We start from the raw sequence: 26,445 nt of genomic DNA on the forward strand, positions 1-26,445 counted from the left end.
GGCTGAAATCAGAAAGTATCTTCTTTCCTCCATGGCTGCCAGTCACAAGGAAATATTGATGTTAGTGTGCCCGCCTGCAGCCTGTGACACAGTAGAAAACAAGATCCTCAAAGAACAATGGATTACAGTTCTACATGTATGCAGACAACATTCAAAGAACAAAAACTGAAAACGGGACCACTGGCAATACGCTAAGTCATAGTCTCCCTTTCCAGTGGCTGAGGCAAAACCAGACAGGTGGCAGAGGGAGTGGGGAGCTGCCACACCCCCTATTTAATGGGAGAGTTGTAGGATCCGCTTTTACAAAGAGCAGACCAACACAAGTAACACACATCATCTCATGGTGCTTTAAAATATCCTTTGTTTAAGAAACAAGATTGATTAAACCAGAGTCCCAATCCTATTGTGTGTCGACTCATTAAACATCATCTTGTTAGGAGCACACAAAAAGGCCATACCCAGGCTTCAGCAAAATCCAGTATTCAATTCATTCCTCGGCCTAAAGCAGAGGTCTTCAAGCTATGTGGCTCTCCCCATGGAGGTCCACGGTTGAATTCCAAGAGGGGCACAAATGCCTCAGCAAGGTACTTATAAATGGAGATGGCTTGGAAGCATTACTTATTTATTGGGTGCATTTCCAGGCTGCGTTCATTTACATGCAAACGTTAATGTACATTAAAAAAGTATTTGGAACTGTGATCCTGAGTGCTACTTCAGTCAATTAATGTGGTGGGGTCAAACACCTGGTTAAAAGGAACAAAATATTCTGTAACTATTTTGCTGTTTTTTCACTTTCACCCAACTGCATATAAAATAATACATACACCTTAGATGAAAATAAAATGCAAGTTAAACTAACCAGTGGGAAATGCACTCTCTTACGTTCTGAAACCTCAGTTGGTTAATGCGATCACTGCAGATGTCTGTGTGTGTTTGACCAGACAGTCACATATTTGAATCCTGGTTGATGCAGTGGAGAATAGTGACTTGTGTATTTATAGTACTATTAGGTCCCAGCCAGTGACAGAAAGCTCTGTAAATGTGTGTCATTATTTTAAAATTGTATTACACAATGTCTAAGGCAGGTTGCAACAAAATGATTTTGTGCTTAGGATAAAACAACTGCTTTCAAAGTATATGTTTTAGTAGTACCTTATTAGACTGTACCTACAGCCAACATTTTTATTTGAGTCCGTTAAAAGGCAGAAATGCAAAAGACAGCTGATAACACCCTTACATTACCTCTCAAAAAGAATAAATCTTTGTCGCCATGAAGCTTCAAGCGACTCCTTCAATTAAAACCCATACTAGCTCCCGAGAAGCCTTTACATTTGGCGATTAACCACCTTCACACATTTACATTTCTTTCGGTTAGCAGGCACCCTGATGAGAAGGCCTGTTTCTTAAGCTACCCCTCTATCCCTTCATAGGCTTCTCTGCACAAGAGACCTGTTCCCCCAACTCTTCACTTTCAGCCAGAGGTGCATCAATGTCCACATTAAACATTCAGGGATGGAGGTTTCTAACAAAAAGTATGGGAACTGTTTTTGTAAACTTAAAAATGCATCGGTACGCTAGTCTGCATATATCCCGCCACCGTTGACCTCCGTTTACATGCAGATTTTCCTTACTAGCAATACCATGTTACCCTTTTCTGAGAAGGGTACAGGGCCTAAGCAACAGAGAGGCGAGATTTATTTTTCCTTTTTTTTTTTTTTTTACATGAAGAGGCAGACGGACTGATTTGGGCCTTAGGCCTGGGAGTGATGTCGCAGTAGATTGTGTGCACAGGAGACAGTCTGTGAGTATTATTCGTGCTGAAGGTGCAGTAGCACTGGTGCCCAGCATTGCGAGGAGCCAACTAAACCTACATTATGGCTACATTTACTACCCTTCCTTGCTTACATTGGGGCCAGGTGCATCCTTGATGTGTCAGTTTCGCTTTGGGCCTTTGAGTAATGGACTAAGCGACGGGACTAAAAACTAATATAAATAGTTTGGTAGGTTTGCAGAATACTTTGGGGCCAATTCAATCTTTCCTTAAAAAACACACAGTAATATTTTGACCCAGCTGGCTAGGAGGAAAGCAGTATGCCAGATAACACGCCCTTTCAGTCTTTGTCCTTTATCTAAAGAATATAGGTTGATAAAACTCTTTCCGGCGGTTTTAGCAGCAAGGTTTAGAATTGTCCAAAGCTGGAGTCTGACCATTGGTCTCCATGCCCTAAGCTAGTCGCATGCCTTGAAGTCCTATTTGCCAAAACTATAGACAAAAATTTGTAATGGAATTATAGAAGTTGTGTCTACTATGGTTTGATTGCCTCTTACAACCCCTGCTCCTTGACCCCAATCTTACTCACCATATTTCTGTACTTCAAAAGATTTGTTGTAGGTCTGTCCCTGAGCTTCAGCAAATATAAACCATTCTCCAAAGACGGGCTGATCAGACAAGGGAAAACTCATATTTACTATGCCTGGAAGACAAAAATATTTACATTTTTTTTCAAACATCAAACATTTTCTGGAGAAAAAAAAATCATTGAATTAATTTTTCTGGCTCAAAACTAGACCTTTCTGAGATTCAGATGGACATTCATTTTTACTAAATTGCGAAAGACATTGTTAGCATCCAACATACAGTGGGACATGCGGACTGTCCTGCCTACAATTGATTGGCTTTACTGTCACTCTCATTTGCCTCTTTCGTGTTCCAGTTTGTCAGTCTTGTGTTTCCCCCTCCGATAAAGCACAGCCTCTTTACCGTTTCTTTGATTGGTTGGTTTCCATGCTTTCACTGCTTGCTTTCAGGGAACGACTTTTTTTTGTTTAAGCATTTTATGAGTGCATGTATTTTTCAGCTTTCTCCCTCATGTGGTTTTCTCCTCACCCTCCACGTTATTCTCTCTCACCCATGCGCTTCTCTCCCCTCACCCACAATTATTTTGCGCTCTCTCGCCTCTGTCTGCATTTTCCCCTTCCACGGTTCACATTGCTTCCTTTTTCTCATGTTGCTTCTCCCCCTGTCCAATATATTGTTTTTCTCACCGCCCTCCTAATAGCTTCTCCGCCAACCCTCAACTCGGTTATCCTTTAAAAAAAAAATGCATTTTCTTTTAAGCTCTTTGAATTGTGTTTTAAAACAGCGTTTTTGTGCTCCTTTTTCAATCTCGGATGGGTAAACAAAAGAAAAAATACCACCCAGTCATTTTGCAGGCTCATGCATGCATGGATAAATGCATACATGCGCCTATGAAACAACATGGCGGCCTGATCACTGCACTTTTTTTTATAGTCAAGCTGCACAACAGTCGCTATTCTCTAAAACATGGCTAAAAAAAATTGCAACGCTCATAGGTCTAACAGACAAGATCAACTGGCTTTGCCAATGCTTGTTTAAATTGATAGTTCAATTATTGCATTCACGCCTCTCTCATACCAAGGTAAACAGTCAAACAAAATAATTTACACTCACCACAGCAGAAGGGCTTCAGATCACTCCACTGGATCATCCTGGAGCCATGTGGGTCCTAGAAATCAGTTTGGCAATAGTGTTTAACATTAGAAGTTGTTCAACAGATACCATTCCCATCAGGTTTTCTGATTTGCCATGATTGGCAAATCTCTGGTATGATATGATGAGCATATTCGTTATTAGTGCCCAGGTCTCTGAGAACATCATCAAACTTATTCTACCCTCCAAACCTTCAGAGCATGAGGCAGTGCCTCCACAACAATCATATGTTAATCAGAATTGCCTATTAGGTGCTGCCCGAGCTGGCTTCTGCGAGGCTCAGGGCAGAGTCAGTTAACTGTTAAAATGAACTACACAATAGCGGAAATGTAACTCAATTGAGTCGGGAGGCTACTCACTGCGTGAGCAATCCTTGGCACCCACCATGCTATCCTCCTGCACAGACTATACGATCTTGACCTCTGAGGAATTTAATTAAAATGGCTTAAATCCTTTCTAACAGGGAGGCTGAGTTGATGCAATGCACCCATTTCACCTGCGTGGGATTTCACTTGTCATTTCCCTGTCTGCCCTAATTCATTGCAATACACACACTCACTCTGAGCAACTTGACTGGCTCCTTTAGCATTAATTCACTTATAAGTATGCCTTGAACCTTAGCATTTACTGATAATTTTATGATCACATCCAACAAAAGTCAGAATATTTACCTCAGTCTTTCTGGTTATTGGTAACTGAATTGGCCAAAACGGTCTCAAAGTGAACCAGAAAGGATAGGAAGTAGGGTGGTGAGAGGATCAGCATCCCTTTAGTTTTCACACAAATGCCCCTCTTAGTTTCGCATCTTGCCTTCATAAGAACAGCTGTCATACATTTAACATTTGATATGGATTCCCATAGATCCTGGTCCCTTTATTTTCAAATGTCGACAAAGTACTTCTTTTAGTTCCAGGGTATGAAAGAGGTTTTCTTCTATGTTAATTTTCCCCACAGTATGGAAGCAAAGATATTTATTTTACTCGTGGGTTTTGTCACCAGCGCATCTTTGGGTCTTCACATAAATTTGATACACTACCTATAATGCCAGTAAGTTTTGGATTGTGCAACTGAATATTGACATCAATAAAATCGACCCACAATAATGTGATGTTAAAGTATAGGTTAGCACACAAAAACGTTTTTCGTATAACTAAAATACCAAATTATTGAATCCAAAATATTATAATAAAATAAATCTAATTAAAAAATCATTTCAACCATATAGCCTTTTAAAATTAACATTAAAATTAACAAAAATATTAAACAAATTATAGTTTACAAAATATTGATGTTATTTAGAAATAATGTATGTATTCAATTAAAATTAATTTAAAATTCTAAAAAATTGCACAGCTTTAAAAAAATATTTTATATTTTATTTTAATGCATCTTTTAATTATGTATTGACTATGTTTTAAAATAAAATTATTAGAAAGATATTTTAGATTGTTTTTAAATTTTACATTATAAAAAATAATTTACATAAAATAGAATAAGAAAAATATGAAATTGTTTTTAAAATAACAAAATAAGTAAAAATAAATATCCTCTCATATATTTTCAACATTTTAAAAGTATATTAACATTACTTTAAATACATTTTAATTTTTAATTAATTAACATATATTTTGGGGCTGGGTATCATATTTACTATTCTTGGATTTTCACTTTGGCAGATGGATCAAGTACCGTCGCCATGGTACTTTATTTCCGCCATGGTGAGAGTACTCCATCCATCAAATTTAGAGAAGTCCGCCAACCCAGCATTTACAGGGACCACTATCACATAGGTTCCTGCAAAGGCTTTGAAAGTTTGATGGATGACTCCTTCAACATGATGGAGCCATACATCAAACTTTCAACTTTTTTTATTTTCAAAAATTAAATCCCAGCGCGAGATTTTGTTTTTTAAAATAAAAAAAGTAACAACTCCCTTGCCCTTTGAGTTTTCTCCCATGTCGTGCTGGTACTTATGCAATTTTCACTGCCTCTTACCACTAGGTTTTACCTGCTGGTGACAGACAGTCAAACCTGACACTGTATTGACCCACTCTAAATAGGGCAGGCGGACACATGGCCCAACCTCCGAGGGCCCTTACTTCGCCGTGCTGTTGGAAGTGCAGGGAGGCAGTTGAGAGGGAGTAGTTTCCTCTTTCTGAATTCTTAAGTTCTGCAAGACTTTTAATGATGTGTGTGTGGAACTTCACTTTGGCAGAGAAGGTACTCTAATGCAGGTTGGGGGCTTTCCGACTCAACTTGTAGGCTATGCTTTTCACCGCCACATTACAATGCCAGCAGTCGAAAGTGAAACCAGCCGGTCATTTCGACTGGATTCCGAAGAGCCCATCGGCAAGTCGGAGGCCCCATCGTAATCCCTGAGGACGGCTTTTCCGCCGTCGAGATTACGATGTTGGTTTCCGACAGGCTTTCCATGTCGGGCTTTCGGACTTGGAAAGCCAGACAGAAAGCGATTTTGGGGGCCTCTAGTAGGGCCCCTATTCCTCCACAGCCTCCGGTTGTGGCCCGAGGCGAACCAACGGTGCCCCAATGTTAATCCCTGCACCGCGATGGTGCAGGGATTAACAGAATCTCCCATTTCTCTATGGAAGCTTGTATGCGACCGCACCATGTGTGGTTGCATTGTAATGCTGCGGTCTCGACTACCGAGCGGCGGTCCGCCGGTCTAGAATCGCGATGATGTTGGTCGGAGGCAACTCCAACAGACATCATAATCAGGGCCTTAGTATTAAAGTAAAAGTAGAAAATAATGATATTTTGAATGTGTAATACATTAACAAAATTAAAACACTATACATTCAAAACCCCTATAAAGCCCAAAAAACAGATTAATAAAAAAAAGAATCATTTTTAAATTACTAATGGCAAAATAGAAGTCACATTTTAATTGAATTAAAAAAATCACTCTCCAACCCCAAATCTTTATAAATTCCATGTTAGCGACCTTCCCATACCCCATACCCAGACAATGGTTCTGCTCCCTAACCTCCAAGCTGACTTCCTTTATCTGGGCCGGGAAGCACCACAAGGTGGCCTTTGCAGCGACACGCAAATCGCCCTTTGAAGGGGGACTGGGATTCTCTGATCTTTACGTGTACTACCTGGCTGCGCAACTAGTGCCCATTAACAAATGGGTTACAGAAAGGTGAGATGATGCAGCATACCGCCTGGAACTTCATTCAGTGGGATTCGAGGGCCTTCACAGCGTTCTATATGGGGACCCGGTGTCTGGGGAGACACCCTCCTGTCCCCGAGTGGCAATATACTGTTAGAGGGCAGCGATGCACTAGATTCTTTAGGACTATAGGCTAACCAAACTCATGCCCATGCGGTGTGACTTGTGGCTTCTTCAGATCTCTGACCTGAAGGGATTCCATCAGTGGGACTGGAACTATGCCTTAGCCCACATACAGTTTTTTTGCCTTCTCCAAACGCGACGCCCTGGCAACACACCTCCTTTCTGGCACACAAATCCCAGAACACAGCCCGCTAGAAACGAAGGGAAACATGGTGCAATTGGGGAAGTTATCGATTACCCGATTCTATCATACATTGATTATCCATGCCCCGGATAACTTTGACTCCCTTCGCCAGAAATGGGTTGGTTGGGTGGGAGCCTTAGACCAAGATGATTGGCGAGAGGTTTGTATGGCCCCTAGAGGGCTGGCCATCTCAGCGCCGCTGCGTATGACCTAGATAAATTACTTCCATGTGACCTACCTGTCCCCCTCACGCATACAACAGATGTTCCCTGCTGCCGGTTGCCTGTGTGTACGCTGTAAACAGCCCTCTTCTGACCTCTTGCATGTTGCATGAAACTGCTCGGGGGTGATGCCATTCTGGAGCGGGTTGGCAAGGGGAATTACTGAGGGCCTAGGCCGCCCATTGGGTTAACCCCTAAAGTGGCCTTACTGTGGCTGGTGGAGGAACTGGGGGGTACACGCGCTGAGTGATTGTTCATGGGCTTGGCCGGCCTAGTGGCCAAGCGAGATATAGCGCACTTGTGGAAGCAATCTGCAACACCTTCACTATCAGTTTGGCGTACAGGGATGAACTAGTGTGCGCCACAGCAAAAGCCTATGTATGAGGCTCGTAGATGTCCTCAAAAACATGAGAGAGTGTGGCGGAAATGGTGGGCTTACGATGATTTATCTGTATAAGGAGGCTGGCCTACGTGAATCGAAGTAGATGTTATCATTAGCCTGTCATAATCACACCCCTTTTTTCCTTTTCTTTGATGAACTGTGATGTGTAGAATAACTAGCTGTCTACATAAATGCAATGAAATTGGTTACAAAAAATATAAATCCCAACATGCATAAAAAATAACTTAATCACTTGAAAATATTCTATATAAATTTTAACATATAATAGTAACTCTGTAGATTATATATAAAACTTTATTCGGTCATTATAACCATCAAAGTTTCAACCAACAGCCCAAACATTAAAATAACAATAAAAATACACAGATATATATACAATAGTAGCAGCAATACGTCCATGTTTAAAATGCAGAATGCTTCAGAATCAGATACAATAATAGAAGTAATGTATAATATCTACTCTTATCAGTGAAAGACCCTGATGTAAAGTGCCGGGTGCGTTAAAACTATATATAAAACAAGGCTGCAAACAGTACCATAAAATCACACCAAATAGAACAGTACTAGAAGAAAAACAGTTCATTGATATAGGTAAACGGTAAAGTGCAACTCATGATCTTTACACTGGTCTAATTTTTAAAATTGCATTGCGCTTGTACCAAACTGCCTCTAAAAATTTGCTAACAGCTACAACAGTTCTAGGGGAGAGGTCAGTTTTTAGAATCCTTAGTGCTATTTGATATTGTGCAAACCCCAGTTCGCAAAAAATTGGAATAATCCACCTCCTACTAGGGGAGGAATACTCCGGACAGAAAAATAGCAAATGTGATTCATTTTCGTCACACTGATTACACATTGGGCAGGTCAGAACTGGCTGTGCTTGATTCCATTTGTGGGTGAATGATCTTATAGGTAATATCCCCAAACGAAACCGTATGAAGAGATATTTAGGGCAAGCAAAGGGTATAAAATCCATGTAATCCTCTAGTAGTGGAGTAGATTTAAAATCAAGAAATGTATTAGTCAAAGATCCTACAGAACTTTATCTTAATATACATTCATTAATAAAGTTCCAATAGGTAGTTTTGAGAAGGTGTATATCAATTATCTTACATTTAGTAGGATCAGCCCAAAATCTGGAAAGACCTAACTTTCCCAACCACAAATACACGTGTTTAATCCATGGAAGTGATCTGGCACCTGGTATATTTAGAACTTCACACAGGGAATCCCTATAATCAGCAAGCTCCAGTGTACACCAGAGACGAACCCAATAAGTCAATACTTTCAGGGCCACTAGATCTGTTACTCTTTTTAATCCCAGTTCTAAATACAGTGGAATAAGGGGTGTACTATGGGGAAGGCATGACATTTTCCTAACAAATCTATTTTCTACCAGTGCCAGGGGCTGGACATCAACATGACCCCAGACTTCAGCCCCGTAAAGAGCAGCCCCTTGCGCCTTAGCATGGTAAATCTCCATGACGGGGGATACTACATGAGATACCGTCCTTTTTTGTGTTCTCAAAATAGAATTTGACCTGGGCTCAATAAGAAATGTACTTTTCGTGATCTGATCTTGCCATTTAAAACTATCCATAAATCGTACTCCTAAGTAGTCAAAATTATCAACCCTCTCAAGGACGTCTTTACCAACCCGAATACTCGTTTTACCTTTCTTGGTCCCCTTGCCTAAAATCATAAATTTTGTTTTGCTAACATTTAGCTCGAGTCCCCTCTCATTGCAGAAGCCTAGGAATTGATTAACTAGGGTCTGGAGACTCTTGGGAGACTTTGAAATGAGTAGGGAGTCATCTGCAAAAAGTAGGATCGGTACCTTCCTGTTATTTAGCATTGGAGAGTCATTTATACAATTTTCCAAAACCTTGACCACATCGTTTAGATAAAGAGAAAACAAAGTGGGGGCAAGCACACAGCCTTGCCTGACACCCCGTTCAATTGGAATACGATTAATCAGTTCTCCACTTGGTCTCCAACGTACTTGGGCATAATTATTCTCATGTAATTTACTCAATAGATGTACAAGATTACTGGGAACGCCTATATTAAAAAGAACCTGCCACAAGTTGGAACGGGGGATAAGATCAAAGGCAGCTCTAAGGTCAATAAATGCTACGTACAACGTACCCTTACGTAAAAGCACAGTTTTCCAATACAATAGAATAAATCTAAAAATCTGATCTATGGTGCTAATTTTAGTTCTGAAGCCTGATTGAAAGGGAGAGTTTTTCTTCCATCCATTCTGTTAATTTGATCAGTATTTGGCGACTAAAAACTTTTTGAGCATTGTCTAACAGGCTAATTGGCCTGTAATCAGCTGGGTTGTTAGCGTCACCCTTTTTAAAAATAGTTATTATCTCGGCCCCCCTCCATGAATCAGGGATCGCTCCCCCGGCCGAGATTGCATTCGATAAAAGGTTTAAAAAAGTTGACCAAATAAGTGGCTCTGACTTAAAAAGGTCACCTGGAATTTTATCAGGCCTGATGCTTTATCTAGTTTGAGAGACTGTATTGCACTATTTGTCTCTTCAAGACTGAACTTGACAGAGCAGCTATACAGCTCTTGCTCTATGGAAGGTAAAGTAGCATCCTCTACTATATTAGTCACCTATCAATGTCATCTGGCTTCCTTAGCGAGTAAAGTGATAAAAAATGGGCCACTCAATTTTCGGGAGATATATTAAAACTCGGGTACTTAGCTCTTTCAAGGTGATTTTGTGCTACTAATTTCCAGAATGATCTACTGTCCTTGATCTTACTAGCTATGAGTAGGTCCTGCCAGAACTTGTCTTCCCAATCTCTTCTAGCCTGTCAAAGTTGGGATTTGTAGATTCCTCTGGCGATGCGAATTTCACCTCTATCACCCTCAGCAATAGCAGACTTTAGTGAACTCTTAGCTACTTTACAAGCGGAGTCAAACCAGACATGATACCTAGAATGTACCGTATTCGTAATAATCACCTCTTTATAAAATATCTTTTGGAGACCATCAAACAGCTGAGTGTAGACTGATAAGATAGGTATTCTTGCTGGATCTATCCCCTCATATTGGTCAAAAGAGGTAACAAACTGTTTGTAAAGTTTTGAGTAGACCTCTGGATTTGCCATAACTTTAGGCCGTTTAACGGCTCGACGATTATTGGTTACTAGTGCTACAGGGACATTCGTGTTTATGGCAGCACACCCATGTACCAGAGGCTCTCCAGCAAGTGTCACCTCGAGAGAGTTATGATCACTATCAGACCTAACATTAATTTTCATATCAGCTAGTAGGGGCCACATTCTCACATCAATTAATACATAATCAATTATACTGGCACAAATACCTCTCTTAAATGTTGGTGCACACAGAGGGTCAGAGATAGTACGACCATTGAGGGCTCTAAGACCTCTGCCAATAACCAGTGAGACTATTTGGAATGCACATGTTGTAAGGTTTTTCCTTGGGGGCGCGAGCAATTTAGGAATTCCCTACTGCTCGTCTTCCTACACAGTGATCTCAGTTAAAAGAGAGCAGGGTTCAAAGGGGGTGTTAAAATCTCCCGCCACTATAATTCTTGTATCCAGGGATAAGTTATCCAGTATAGTGCTAGAGTCGTAGACGAGTCATTCGACCGAGTTTACCTGACATTAATATTAAATATTGCCAAAGAAAGACCAGTGGGTAGGGTAACTAAAGTTCCCATTAAATCTAAGCAGTCTATTTCTATAGCGGTAAAGGTGCTGAAGCAACCATTCTTAATCAAAGTTAAGAGCCCTCCACTAGCTCTACCAAAGTTAAGTGCTGGTTTAGCATCTACATTTAGGCATGTGTATCCATCTATATAAACTCTCTCTGTAGCCCATGTCTCCTGTAGTAGACACACATCATAACTCGCACTATAACTCAGCCAATCCTGGTCACATAGTTTCAGGCTAATACCTGCAACATTCCAGGAAAATAAATTTAGGCTCAGAAAATTATTAGAGCCATCGACTATGTTAGTAATGATACTAGGCTCTGCCATACCTTGTGGTCTAATATACTCATCAAAGGATCGTTATATATTACAATCACCATTCTCATGCATCCCAAGTGTACTCTGGGCCTTGTCTTGCAAAGCAACCTTAATATTGAGTCCACCCAAAGAGGACGTTTGATCAGCAGCATGGGTTAAGCCACAGTCAGTCTTTATAACCCCCGTTACCCCAGGGCTCTTATTGCCCAAATTGTTGTTTAAGCACACAGGCCTTTTATACAATCAGTCCAGTGCGTTCATGGGAGACAGTAGGGAAGAAGTGCCAGTATTAGGAACAGCAGCTGCATTAATATAGCCCTCATTCTGTTGACCCGTCTGAGCCCTCTGCAGTGGGGAGTTTGCTTTTAATTGTATTCCGGTTTGTTTTTTCCCAGCATAGTCACAAGTACGTAGTTCAAAATTGATTACATTTTCAACTAAATGATTAGTACATAGGACAATGTGGCTATGATCATACTGCAAGAATGGAGTTGGGCGTCTTTTTGCAAATACAATATCAGATCTTATTATAGATAGACAACTCCGCTCGAGTCTTAACCAATAGGTCACCTTATTGATCAATGCCTCCGTATCCTCCCTGTCACCTGCATTCAATTTTGGAACCCGTACCATGTAAATGGACCTATTAGATTTACCCTTGTCCCTAGGTAATTGGTGATCAGACTTCAGGAGAAAACTCCGTATAGGAGGACAATAAGCAGAGCCGGTTGACATAGTAAGATAGGGGGGACCACAGAAGTAGCAGAATGATGCGGTCGTCTTCTGATAGAAGATTCACACACTAACAACCGGTTGGTAACCCACTCGAGTAATAATGCAGGGGGATTCGTAAATACAAAATTGGGGCTCATGGCCAGAGGGAATGATTCCTTTTGCTGAATCTGTTTTACAGACGCCAAGTAAGTGGAATTATTAAAAGGACTGGGACCAGTAGGCTCCTCTATGCAACGTTTCTCCTTGTCTCTTCCAAGAACGGGGTCAATAACCAACCCTTCATCCCTGTCTACCCCAGAAGAAGAAGACATCGCCCTGCTAAGTGGTTTCCCAGAATTCACACAACTGCAGCAGCAACTACACATAAGCTTAGATTTGAGAGTCAATACATTTGCTGATAGTAGCCCAAGTTGAGTACAAAGCTCGTTCATTTTACTGTACAGCAGTTCATTATCCACCAGGGAGCTCTTCATAGCTGCGTTTGCACCTTGAGGTCCTGGCAGAGAAGTAGTGAGGGATGTAACCTGTGTTATAGCTTCCGAAGGTTCAACTCCTACAGGTTCATCCATAGGTTCAATAGGACCAAACCGGTTGGAGCAGGGGACATTCGGGATTACTGTGATAGTTGGATATAAAGGGCATGGGGTCTTAGTCAAGTAATCAGCAGAGATTGTATCAGTAGATTTGGAAGGTGCAAGAGCCTGATCTAAATTTTAACATATAATAGTAACTCTGTATTATCAGTAGCCATTGTTTACAATATTACCTCTGAGCATTTCAAGTCTTTTAAAAAACAATAATACATTGTTTACGATCACGATCTGCAGATTACTACATTTAAACATACAGATTTGACCCACAAGAGTCTCCAGTTTAGGCAGGGACTCTATGAGCATGTATTATTGTTCAATCTTGTGGATATTTGGAAGCAAATGAGTGCAAATTAACAATTCAACATAGGAAATGAGGCCCACATTGTCCCCTTGTGTCTCTGGAACTCCTGTAATTCTCAAGTTAGAAGCCTAGAGTGATTTACTATTTGGTCTTGTTTATCATGCAGAGCTGCGATCTGTTTCTCTAATTTCACTATTTGCTTAATGGTTGTCAATTTCCTGTGTTTAATAAGACTAAAGATGAGGATTGCTCCAAGGATACATCAAACAAGGATAAAAGTTATAGGGAAGTAGGTTAATCTGTAGAACAGTGAAAAAGATCCAGTTCACAAGAACATGCTACAAAAATGATACTGGTCATGACACCTTCAAAACTTCATGCAACCGTTGATAAGTAATCCTTGACAGCTCTGCGTCCTCAAACTCCAGAGACTATTTTATCATGTCAAAGCCTGTTTGGTGGATTTAGTTTAGGTATCTGGCGCCAAGAGAAATTTCACATTAGTAGTAGTCGCTTTAGTTTTATCTGAACGGTGCTATAAGGTAGGAAGAACCACCTAGACTTCCTAGAATTGTGGGTAAAACCCTAACCAGTCAAGATCACTCCTTAGCACACGTTATTGATTGTAAACAACAGGTATAAACAGTATATTGACACAAATAAACAATATATAAATCAGAAATTAGTCTTTTCTTCTTGTCAGTAGTTCTTTAATAGGATATACTTCTCCTTAGTCTGTCTGTCACCAGCCAACACGTGTTTCGTTGCTTATGGGAATAGTTGTCCCGCAACTTTGTCAAGGCTGTTATGTGAAGAAACAAAGTAATATATACTTGTAATGTTCAGCGTTAAATACTTAAAATAACATAGAGTAAGTTGGTTCACATTAGCCCAAGTGATGCACATAACAGCCTTGACAAAGTTGCGGGACAACTATTCCCATAAGCAACGAAACACGTGTTGGCTGGTGACAGACAGACTAAGGAGAAGTATATCCTATTAAAGAACTACTGACAAGAAGAAAAGACTAATTTCTGATTTTGTGTCAATATACTGTTTATACCTGTTGTTTACAATCAATAACGTGTGCTAAGGAGTGATCTTGACTATTTTATCATGTATTTCACATGGGGATTATTTAATGGGCTTTCATGAGGTCTCCAAGTGAGTTGTAAGGAAACTAAATGTAGATATCATTAATAGTGCATAAACACATGCAAGTTCTTAAACGCTCCAAGAATAGCAGCAAGGAAGACCCAAGGTTCCTCTAGTTCCTGGCCTTCCGGACCCTATAATGGATACTTTTCTCTGACCTATTTCACTTCAAAATGTTAAAAGGAGGCAAGAGAAGAAATCAGGGCTTCTAATGTACATCTTATGTTTTTAAACAGAAAATCCAGCTTTGTAGTAGAGACTGTGGCAAAAAGACATTCAGTACCCTAGGATCCATAACTATGGCACTACCAGAGAAACATATTAGAACAGTGGATTGTTTGAGAAAGAAAGTATGTCAAAGCTCCAAAACCTTTGTAGAAAGTTCAGTGTTCAACGTATAGTTAGTTCAATAAGATCCCGTTCGATGAGACTCCATTGGTCAGTTCATTGACTATCTTTCCAGAAAAAAAGAAGAAAGACTTCCATGAGATTATGAATGAAGCATCGACACTTTCGACAATATTATGCTTGCACTAAAGGACAGAGCTGATCCTTCTGCTGGCCTACTAATAAGACATGCCTCCTGGTTGCAACTGACCTCTTTAACACCATAGGGGCAGCTGTAAATCCTACACCTACACTCCTCTGGATCTACACACAGGGTGGCACAGGATGGTGAGATTCAGAAGAAGAACAGAGAAGCCAGAACTCTTAAGTGCAGGGGCCTGGAAGAGAGGAGGGATATTCTCTGAATCCGAGTGTAGCATAAAAGCTAACACCGGCAGGTTCATACGCCTTACTACCAAAGACAACTGCAACACCGATAGCAAAAACACGAGAAACCATTATCCAGTATTGGGGTATCTTTCATAAATTCACATGCCTGAATCATTCCCCGTCGCCGAGGCGGGAGTCCCCGGTAAATAAAAAGCAGTGCCAAAAGTGTTAGTAGTAGTATTAGGCCCAAAGAAAAGGCCTAAAGCCTAGATCTTAGCAGCCTATCTACCTCATTATGCAAAAGAACCAAGAATTGGTAACAACCAATCAGACACCAGCCCCCTTCTAGAACCCTCTCAGCAGAGCCAGTTCTCCTCAGATTTTCACCACACGTCGTGTGGAAGGGAGTCTCCCTGAGTGCCACTCAGTTTTCAACTTTCTTCAGCATGTCTGTCAAGAAGGCATTGTTCAAGTCCTGCAGAACCTGCGCCAGGAAGAGAGTCCATGTTGATGACCAACATTTGGACTGCATCTACTGCCTCTACCCCAAACATGAGGCAAAAGATTGCAAAATTTGCCGCACCTTCCCTGCCAAGACTCTTAGGGATAGGGAGGCGAGAGTGCTGTTGTGGCTCAAATCCTCTTCGGCTGAGGAGGATGACAGAGCCTCTACTTCTAGTAAGAGAGCTAGATCGCATGACAGCTCTTCCAGTGAAGGGAAGAAATGCCATAAATCTTCCCATTCTACTTCTGATTCTTTTCAGAGGAGTCCCATTATTTCCTCTGAATCAGCGCACTCTCTTCAGGTTTCTGCTGTCAAGGACTCTAAGACGCAAACAGTGAGTAAAAGCCTTTCAAAGTCTCTGCCTTTCTCTCCGTCGACGATTTCCGTCACTTCTTCTACTCCTTCGTTGACGGAAACTATCTCAACAATGTCTATCACCTCTCCTAGTCTGTCGACGAGGATTACTATCCTGTCAAAGAAGCCCGTCGTCGAGGGATCGTCGACGAAGTCCTCGTCGACGAAGCCAGCGTCGAAAACCATATCGACGACGATGCCGTCGACGAAGCTTTCATCGTCGAAGAGAGAGGTGTCGACGAAGAACTCGTCGTCTAAGGTCCCATTGACGACGATTCAGTCAGCGAAAAGCCTGTCGACGTCGAGCCCGTCGACGAAGGCCCCGTTGACGAAGACCCCGTCGACGTCGAGCCCGTCGTCGAAGGCCCCGTCGACGAAGACCCCGTCGACGTCGAGCCCGTCGACGAAGACCCAGTCGACGACGAGCCCGTCGACGGCGAGCACGTCGACGACGAGCCCGTCGACGGCGAGCCCGTCGACGAAGACCCCGTCGACGACGACCCCATCGACGATGGCCCCGTCGACATCGGCCACGTCGACGATAGCCCTGTCGACGATGAACACTAAAAGCCTGCTGACATCAAAAGTACCCACTGACCCATCGACGACGATGCCAGGAGATTTGCCTGTTCAGTCTACGACATCTACAATGGAGCCCTCTCATTCCACTCCCATTTCTTCCAGGAGTTTTCAACTCAAAACTTTTCAAAGGCACGACTGTAGCGATATATCACCGCTTACTCCCTCACATCTCCTGGAAACATATGTGCAGGGTGAGGATGATGACTATGAGGATGATGAGGACGAAGGGCCCTTTGGAATTGCTCGCCATCCTTCCGAACTGCACCTTAAATGTCAAGATGACGATGATGATGAGGAGTAGGACAATTATCAAGAGCATTACTAGCAGGAGGACATTGTCGTCCCGCATCATAAACCTTACTATAAACAACCTCGTCAGAGCGAGATGTCACATCTGCCTCCAACTCTGATTCAAGACCTGCAAGCCATGCTTGCAGATTATAAACAGCGTTTTCCACCGCAGCCAGTCATTCCGCAGGTTCCGCTAACTGCTCCGCTTCCGGACCCTTTACCCTTGCCTGAGGATCCGGTCCCAACGCCTCAACTTCCTTATCCTCCACAGGACCCGCCTCAAGTTCAAGATTCAACCTCTGAGGAAGAATTCGAAGAGGGTGAACTACCAGATCCAGCAGATCCTTGGGATTTATATATAATCCCTATGCCTTCGCCACCCACCCCTCTACCATCTGATTCGCCCCCAGAGGATATAGGGGAATTTCATAATCTTATGCAGCGGGCTGCGGCCAGGTTCCCCTTGCCGGTTACCATTGAACAGTCCGACTGTTTTCTCCATGATTTTAAGGAGGAGTCAATGAAGGTCACAAGAGCTATCCCAATCATTGATTACATCTGGAAGGAAGGGGTCAAAATTATGAAAAATCCTGCATCGGTGCCAGCGGTGCTTCCGCGGATAGATAAAAAATACTGTGCTCCGGCCAATAGTCCTTCCTATCTCATTGGCCATCCTCGGCCAGATTCGGTAATCTCACAGGCAGCCCAACAAAAATCTAAGAATCCGGCAGCACCTATTACTACACCGCCGGATAGGGAGGGGCGCCTGGATTTAATTGGCAAACATTTTTCCATGATGGCAGCTGCATCCATCAGAGCAGCCAACTCGCTAGCGATAATAGGGCGTTATGACCGCCAGATGTGGTCAGAAATGGCAAGCTTTATTGACCTCATTCCGGAGGACAACAGACAAGACGCTCGGAAAGTTTTGTTGGAGGGTGAGCGTGCAGCGTCCGAGACTATCGACTGCGCATTGGATATTGTTAATACTAATTTTCGCCAGCTGGCTGGTGCAGCTGTACTCAGACGCCAGGGTTGGCTTAAGGCCACCACCTTCAGACCAGAAGTCTAGACGAAGATATTGGATATGGCCTACGATGGCGAATCGTTGTTTGGAAAACATATAGATGATGCCCTCCAAGCAATAAAGACTGATACCGATACCGCAAGATCCTTGGGCTCCTTGCAGTACAGACGTGGTACCTTCAGAGGAGCAAGAAGCCGTGGTTTTTCCTCCAGAGGAGGGTATCAAACCCAACAGAATAGGTACCAGCCTCAATATAGACAATCTTATCAGTCGTCGTACAGACAAACCAACACGTCTGGTTTCTCTCGTCAAGGCGGACGAAAAAGGTCGCAGAATCAAGGACGAGATACCACAAGGAAGCAATTATTTCTGCAGGGCGCCTTCCACTCCTGTTCCCCTCCCTGTGGGTGCGAAAATTTCAACTTTTGTGAACAAGTGGCAGAAAATTACATCGGACTAATGGGTTCTGGACCTGGTACACAATGGTCATACCTTAGAGTTTGTCACCAAGCCACCCACCACACCACCCAAGGGACCCCCTCCCCCTCGTCTTCACTTATTATTCAAAGAAGCTTTAACGATGCTCCTCAAGAATGCAATCGAGAAGGTTCCCGCACTTCAAAAGGGAACGGGTTTCTATTCCCGCTTTTTTCTCATCAAGAAGAAATCAGGGGAGTGGCGTCCGATCTTAGACCTTCGCAACCTGAACAGATTCCTCAAGAAGCAGGGATTTCGCATGGTCACACTGGGAGAAATTCTAGGTTTCCTCAACGAGGGAGATTTTCTAGCTTCTTTGGATATGGAAGACGCTTATTTTCACATCCCAATACATCCGAAGCATCGCAAGTATCTTCGCTTCATCGTGGCTGGTGCTCATTATCAGTTCAAAGTGCACCCGTTTGGGCTAAAATCTGCCCCAAAGATCTTTACGAAGTGCCTTGCTCCTGTGGGAGCAGCGTTACGATCCCAGGGAATCCAAGTCTTCCCGTATTTGGACGATTGGTTACTAATAGGCCCTTCGGAAAGCTCAGTCAAGACTGCTGTGACAACATCTCTTCGTCTGTTCCACTCTCTGGGGCTTACTGTGAACAGGAGCAAATTTCAGTTACGCCCAAAGCAGGTCCTTCCTTTTCTGGGAGCTCTGCTAGATACCGTCAGCTGCAAGGCATTCTTATCTCATGACGGCAAGTTCGTCTTCAAAGGTTGGCAATCCTGATTTCCTAAAGAAAGTCAGTTTCTGTCCGGATATTCGCTCCTAGGGATGTGCTCTTCTGCAATACACCTCGTCCCTTTGGCACGACTTCGGATGCGACCCCTGCAGGAGGAGTTACACCTTCAGTGGCAGCAGGCTGTGGGTTCCTTCGACGACATCCTCAGAGCCACTCCAGGCATAAAGAGCGCTCTAGGTTGGTGGTCCCACATACCCAACCTAGCAAAAGGGCTCACTTTCATACAGAAGGTTCCAGACTTTGTCCTCACTACGGATGCTTCTATGGAAGGATCGGGAGGTCATCTCCAAGATTTACAGATACACAGGAAATGGTCTCCAGGGTACAAGAACAAGCACATCAACAGCCTGGAATTGCGAGCAATTTTCCTGTCTCTGCAAGCTTTCCTTCCAAGGATAGCAGGTTCCACGGTTCTGGTTCGGACCGACAATACCACCAGCATGTTTTACGTGAACAAGCAAGGAGGGACAAGATCAGCAACTCTATCCACAGAGGCTCAGGAGTTGTGGGAATGGATCACACTTCACAACATAACCCTCAGAGCAGAACATGTCAGAGGTCTCTGCAATACATTAGCGGACACGCTCAGCAGGTCACAATCGGATTGCCACGAATGGGAACTAGAGCAGGCTCAAGTGCTCAGAGTATTCAGAGCTTGGGGCACGCAGACACTGGATTTGTTTGCAACAAAAGAAAACAAGAAATGCCGCTTTTATGCCAGCAGATACCCTCAACAGGGGTCAAGGGGGAATGCCTTGTCCATGCGATGGTCAGGGATTTGTGCTTACGCTTTTCCCCCGATACCTCTAATACCAAGAGTCATACGCAAGATGAAGTTGGAGGGCTGCCCTCTCATCCTGATTGCACCCAGATGGCCACGCCAGTACTGGTTTCAGGAGCTTCTACTATTATCCCAGGACCAGCCAATCCATCTTCTTCCGACGCCCACAATGCTGTCGAGGAACAGAGGTCAGGTACTCCACCCGGAGCCTCAGTCCCTACATTTACACGCATGGCTCCTGATTTCTTAGAATTCAAGGACCTGGATATCCCTCAAGACTGTAGGGATATATTAGCGAAATCACGAGCTCACAGCACGATTAAAACTTACCGTCTAAAATGGAGACATTTTTGCTGTTGGTGCGAAGCTAACCATGTTCACCCGGTGGAAGCTCCTACAGAGCAGATCCTCCCTTATTTGTTACATCTAGCAAAATCTGGGCTCTCTTTCCCTTCAGTCAAAGTCCATTTAGCCGCACTTTCCAGTTTCAGAAAGGGTGCTCATGGCCCTTCTCTGTGTTCATCCTCTTTGATTAAGCAGTTCATGAAAGGACTTTTACGGGAGTTCCCTCCGGTCAGGCTTCCTCCACCGGAGTGGGAACTCAACACGGTCTTAATGCAATTAATGAAACATCCATTTGAGCCTATCCACAAGGCTGATCTCAAATTCCTTACTTGGAAGGTTGCCTTACTTCTGGCCCTAACGTCAGTTAGAAGAGTGAGTGAAACTCAGGCTTTCACTGTAAAGGAACCATTTCTGCACTTCACTCAGGACTTCGTGCACCTCCGAACTAATCCTACATTCATCCCTATGGTACCGTCACAGTTTCATCTTAATGAACCTGTGAAGTTAAAGACTTTCTTTCCTAACCCATCTACTCCAGTGGAACGAGCCTTACATTCTCTTGATATCAAGAGATGTCTCAAGTTCTACCTTCATAAAACAAAGAACCTTAGGAAGTCGGACCAGTTGTTCGTGGCTTATGGCCAAGCTACCCTGGGGAATGCTGTTACAAAATCCACTATTGCCAGATGGATAGCATCAACAATCCATTTCTGCCATGACAAAGCTCACAGGCCGTTGTTACGGAAAGCCAAGGCCCATTCCACAAGAACAGTAGCAGCGTCTACAGCATTGTTTGCTGGGGTGACTCTGGAGAATATCTGCCGTGCTGCGACCTGGAAGAATGTCCACACTTTTACGAGATATTACTGCCTCCAATCTACGCATCAAGACGATGCAGCGGTTGGACAAGCTGCCCTGCGACGACATCTTTTTCTTTGAGATAATTTCAGGTACCCTTTTTCTACTTTTCACATGTTATATATATCTATATATTGATATATTTTAGCATGACAATGGCATATTTTACAATGATGATATGTTTCACTTCGAATGTTATTGCGCTACATGTTGCTTTCTCTTTGTAGCTTGCATGTTTCGAATTTTAAGATTGGTTTTCTTATACCTCTTGTTAACGAGTTGTGGATGCAACTGGGGAGTATAAGCACAAGTCTCCCACCATCCGCAAAACTGTATACTTGGTATACTGCTCGCTATTCTGATTCAGGCATGTGTATCTATGAAAGATACCCCAATACTGGATAAGAAAACAAGATACTTACCTGTAACTACAGTTATCCAGTATTGGTATCTTTCATAGATTCACATGCACCCACCCTCCTCCCCGTAGAGTCAGTTCTCTATGTTTTGGGACATTTACTTCCCACTCGTGCTAGGAAAATCTGAGGAGAACTGGCTCTGCTGAGAGGGTTCTAGAAGGGTGCTGGTGTCTGATTGGTTGTTACCAATTCTTGGTTCTTTTGCATAATGAGGTAGATAGGCTGCTAAGATCTAGGCTTTAGGCCTTTTCTTTGGGCCTACTACTACTACTAACACTTTTGGCACTGCTTTTTATTTACCGGGGACTCAAGCCTCAGCTACGGGGAATGATTCAGGCATGTGAATCTATGAAAGATACCAATACTGGATAAATGTAGTTACAGGTAAGTAACTTGTTTTCTTCTGCCTTATGCAGAAGCCATCTTGATTCAGAGCTGACCAACACAGTAGCGTCAGCAAAAAGGCAAGCCTTACCTCCGACAGTTTACTTGGGCATGACGTCAATACTAGTGAGCGGTGGTCTTTTTAGATAATATAAACAGGACAATAAAAAAACATGTGAGTACTCAATATTATGGAAAAGGGAAACAAATACAAATTTAGACGGGGTGGATTGGCTCGCTCATAAAAAGAGAATCCTAATAAAGGAGTATGTGTTTGAGCCTGTTCTCAAATACCAGATGAACATGGGCATATGCCACCATCATTCCTGGTGAAGGAGAAAGACAGCGAAGAAGAGTTTTGTCTGATTCTGTAGCTGTCAACAGTTAACAAAAGGGTCAAGAGAGATGCGTTCTGAATGAAGGTGCTTATTAAGATATTTCTCCATGTACATCAAGAGACCGGATGTGTGCTGTAGACTTGCATGATGCATGGTATTGTAATCCAATCTGCAGAAAGTAACATTTCCTAATATTCAAAATTGGCATTAGTCACTCCCAGTACAGAGCCCTTACATTTGGCTTGAGGTCAGCCTTTCAAGCTTTCTTGAAGTACACATCGGTGATACCAGCCTTTCTTAGTCACAGAGGGATTGTCATCTACTCTTACCTTGACAACTGACTCTTAAAAAACAATTCTTAGCTGAAGCTTTATCTTGGCTTAAAATTGAAAAAAGACCTTGTTCAAGATCTGGATCTCCGTATAAAAACGGAAAATCCTTCAACCTAATAGGCAGATTGTACATGTGACTGGAAGATGAATGGAGCTAGAATACTGGGGATTGACATAACAGGATTAACTACTCAGACAATACCACCATCAAATCCTTCTCATGAGGTTGTTGGGTTTTCAAAAGAAAAACATGTTAAAGGGGGTTCCATTCTTGTAACTACTTCAGAGTCAGACGGGTGTAACAGACTCATCACTAGAGGGATAAGGAACATACATGGATGACTTGCTGATCCAAGGGAAATGGTTATCCATAGAATAGCAATTAAATGTCAACATGCCTGAAATGACAGATGTCCATTTAGTTCGCAGGTATTCTCATTTCACAATCAAATCCAACTTCATTGTCTTTCAAACAGACAGTACTGCCATGTATCACAAGCAATGAGGTCTAGATCAAGTATCCTCTTGCAGGAGTTTCAGGCATTTCAGCACTGGCTGCTAGTGAGGAACAGTTGAATCCCAGGAGTCCATCTCTTAGGTGTTTGGAATTACACCTTTTAGAACAAGAGTGATGTCAATCACTTTCACATGGACACTTCTCTTTGTTTAATTACCTCTCTTATCTAAATGTATTCTTCACTTTTTTTCTAGTGGTCATTTGTAAAGCAGACTGAATCTTTAACGATTCAACGCTTCAAACCTAACTACAAGGTGAACATCCACCTTTTGGCTCGGAAAGTTACCTTCTAGGTGGCTGTTGCTTCAGCTGGAATGATGAGCGAGCTGCAGACTGTTCACGGTTTCCTTGAAGACTTGTCCTTCTTCCCCCCTCATGGTAATTTATTCTTTAAATTATTTATTTCTTTGGATCTTGGCTTTTTTTTTTCAAAATTATTTTTTTATTAAGCGTCAAAACTAAAGAATCAAAGTGACAGCATAAGTACAGTAGGGCACGCAGGCCATGGGGTGGCAGCTCCCCCCCCCCCCCCCCCCCCCAAAAAAAAATCACTCCTCTCTCCCCAGCGGTTCCGGTGGTGATGATGGTTCACAATGAAACTATAGTAAGGAAAAGCACTGATGCAGTGGAAAGTAGACAAAACAATGTTCCCCTTATTCAAACAGCCAGGGTGTACCCCGTCATACGCCAGCCTTGCGTGACCTAGACCTGGAAGAGGTGCAGAGCCCTTACGGAGACTGGACATACCGCAGAGGGCAAACCCTGGGATAGATAAGTGACTAGGGGACCCCACTTGTGCTCAAAAGCCTTGTAGTTGTCCCTAAAAATGTCGTTCAGACGCTCCATGGAGAGAATCCCCCACAAGCGGGAGTGCCACAGTGATGTGGCCGGAGCATCTTTCTTTTTCCATGCAGACGTTATGGTGAGTTGCCCCGCCCCCAGGCAAGTCCACATGATCGCCTTATCAGCTTTCGTTTGGTGCTCCAAGGCCGGATCTCTGATGCCCAGCAGAACCCTCTCTATGCTAGTTAGAATAGAGTAGCCCAACATGTCTTTGAAGTAGGAGAGAATTTCTTCCCAAAAAGGTTGAATACCCAGGCAGTCCCACCAGATGTGGCGGAAATCCCCCTGGAGGCCACATCCTCGTCAGCAGAGGTCATAGGTATCAGGGAAAATGTGTCGCAGTTTAGTAGGGTATAGATACCAATCAAGTAGTGGGCTTCCCGTAAAGCCACTGATTTGTTGTGTTTAATGATGTCGCCCCAAACATGTTTCCATTCCTCATCAGTGACAACCCTGCCCAAGACCCGTTCCCAAAAAGACATGTAGCCTGCTCAAGGAGAGTGCAAGGTAGTCAGTAGCATGTCGTAAAGTGAGGAAATGACCCCCCTCGAGGTGCCTGCTTTGTGTATGACAAGACGCTCCATGTATGTGAGCTCTCTAGTGGCAGCCTCTCTAACGTGGGGAAGAGTCGCCCAGTGTTTAAGCTGGAGGTAGTGAAAGTGTTCGCTGTGGGGAATTAAAAATTCTCTTTTGCAGTGTTCAAATGTGAGGATGTTGTGGTTATGAAACAAATCCGAGAGTTTTATACAACCTGCCTCCTTCCAGCAATCGAAGGGTCCTTCGTGAAGGGCAGGCGGGAAAGCCGGGTTAAAATGGATTGGGGTGTAAGGGGAAGAAAATGAGGTCCAGCCCTCCCTCCCAGTAAGCTGATCCCAGATTGTCAGCGTTGTGCGCGTGGGGATGCTAATATAAACATTTGCCGGGCAATCTTTCCTAGGCTTCCACAGGACATCCCAAATGGATCTTCCTACCACCGAATGATACATATGTAGCCAATGTTTATCGGATTCTCGCACGGCCCACTCCATTACCACTCTCAATTGTGCAGCCTGGTAGTAAAGTGCGAAGTCCGGTAGGGCTGAGCCCCTTTTGCACCTTGGTTGACGCAGTACATGAAAAGGAAGGCGAGCTCTACCTCCCTGCCAGATGAATTTGGTAATCAAGGAGCGCAAGTGTGGCAATAAACCCGGGTCAAGGCCAATGGGCAGGGCCTGAAATAAATATAAAAGTTTTGGCAAGACCGACGTTTTAATAGCATTGATTCGCGCTAGCCGATAGATGTAAAGGGGAGTCAATATCTTAAGATCTTGTTGTATTTGTGTCACCAGAGCTGGATAGTTGGCCTTGTAGAGGTCCCCAATACAGGCAGTAAGGTGGACCCCTAAATAGAGGAGCGAGTGTTTGGCACATTGTAGAGCCGTCTGGGCCCGCAATCCAGTCGCCTCAGCAGCTGAAAGTGTAAGATTAAGTATAGATGATTTAGATAGATTTACCTTGAAACCGGCCACCTCCTCAAAATGCAGCAGTTCTCCCTGAACCGCTTGGAGCGAGGAGGCGGGATCCGTAAGTGTGGAATTTTTGCTTTTTGACAGCTACAACAACACATTGAGTCAAGACAGTCATAAAATTCCATTGACATTTGATCCTGGTGGCCTAACAATCCTAGATACCATACAGTACCTGACCAGCTGGGGCAGAAGAGAGAAGATATGATGCGGCAAGAATTTGGCTAGAATTTTATTGTCTAGTGTAACAATAGGGGAGGGTTGTTATCACATGTATCCGAGTGCTTGGCAGGTTTTAATAAGGTGATGATTGTGGCTTCCTGATGTGATGCAGGAAGACATCCCAATTCCTTGGCCTCCTCACACATTGCAAGGAGGTGGGGAGTCAGAAGGTATGTGTATTATTTGTAGAAGTTGGCTGAACAGCTGTATGTTCCTAGGACCTTGCCTGAGGGCAAGCTTCTACTTACCTCAGCTATATCCTTTGCGGACATTGGTATGTCAAGGTATAGGCAATGTACTAGCATCAGCCATGCAATTTGCAGTAGTCTCTAGGAACCTTACAATGTCCCCCTGCACTGCATCATTTAAAAAAAAAAAATTAAACAGACTTTTATTGATTTTTCAATGTGACATCATAGGAAAAACAGCCCGAAGGGCACAATAAATGATCAAGCAATTCAATTAACGTCCAGTACAGGTGTTCCCCCCCACTCATTTGGTAAGGTCCTCCCTCCCTCCTCCACGCGAACCTCTCATTGCCTTGGCAACAGGTATATCTGCTCGCCGGACCGCCTCCCCTCCCCGTATCTGGTTGCGTATGATTGTCCCAGAACACGTCCCATAATGAACATCCCATTGGCATTCCACGTGCGAATGCCACCTGCAAAGAGGAGTCATTGCAGGTGACATTGAATTCTAAAAACACATTATTACACCACCCGCCGCCCCGCTTCCCCCCTCCCCCTCTTCCCAAACTC

The 26,445-nt window shown here is 43.2% G+C and overlaps 1 protein-coding gene across 2 annotated transcripts in view; it reads right to left on the reverse strand.

The window, feature by feature from the left end:
• CPAMD8 (C3 and PZP like alpha-2-macroglobulin domain containing 8) overlaps positions 1-26,445 on the reverse strand; it is a 1,045,838-nt gene that overhangs the window by 897,846 nt on the left and 121,547 nt on the right. For both annotated transcript variants that reach the window (XM_085640012.1, XM_085640011.1), the window contains exons 7-8: positions 3,473-3,527; positions 2,361-2,474 (exon numbers count right to left, since the gene is read on the reverse strand). In XM_085640012.1, the coding sequence (XP_085496138.1) occupies positions 2,361-2,474; positions 3,473-3,527 (169 nt within the window). The remainder of the gene's footprint in view (positions 1-2,360; positions 2,475-3,472; positions 3,528-26,445) is intronic.

This window comes from Triturus cristatus, chromosome 12 (assembly GCF_964204655.1).
Source record: "Triturus cristatus chromosome 12, aTriCri1.1, whole genome shotgun sequence".
NCBI classification, from domain to species: Eukaryota; Metazoa; Chordata; class Amphibia; order Caudata; family Salamandridae; genus Triturus; species Triturus cristatus.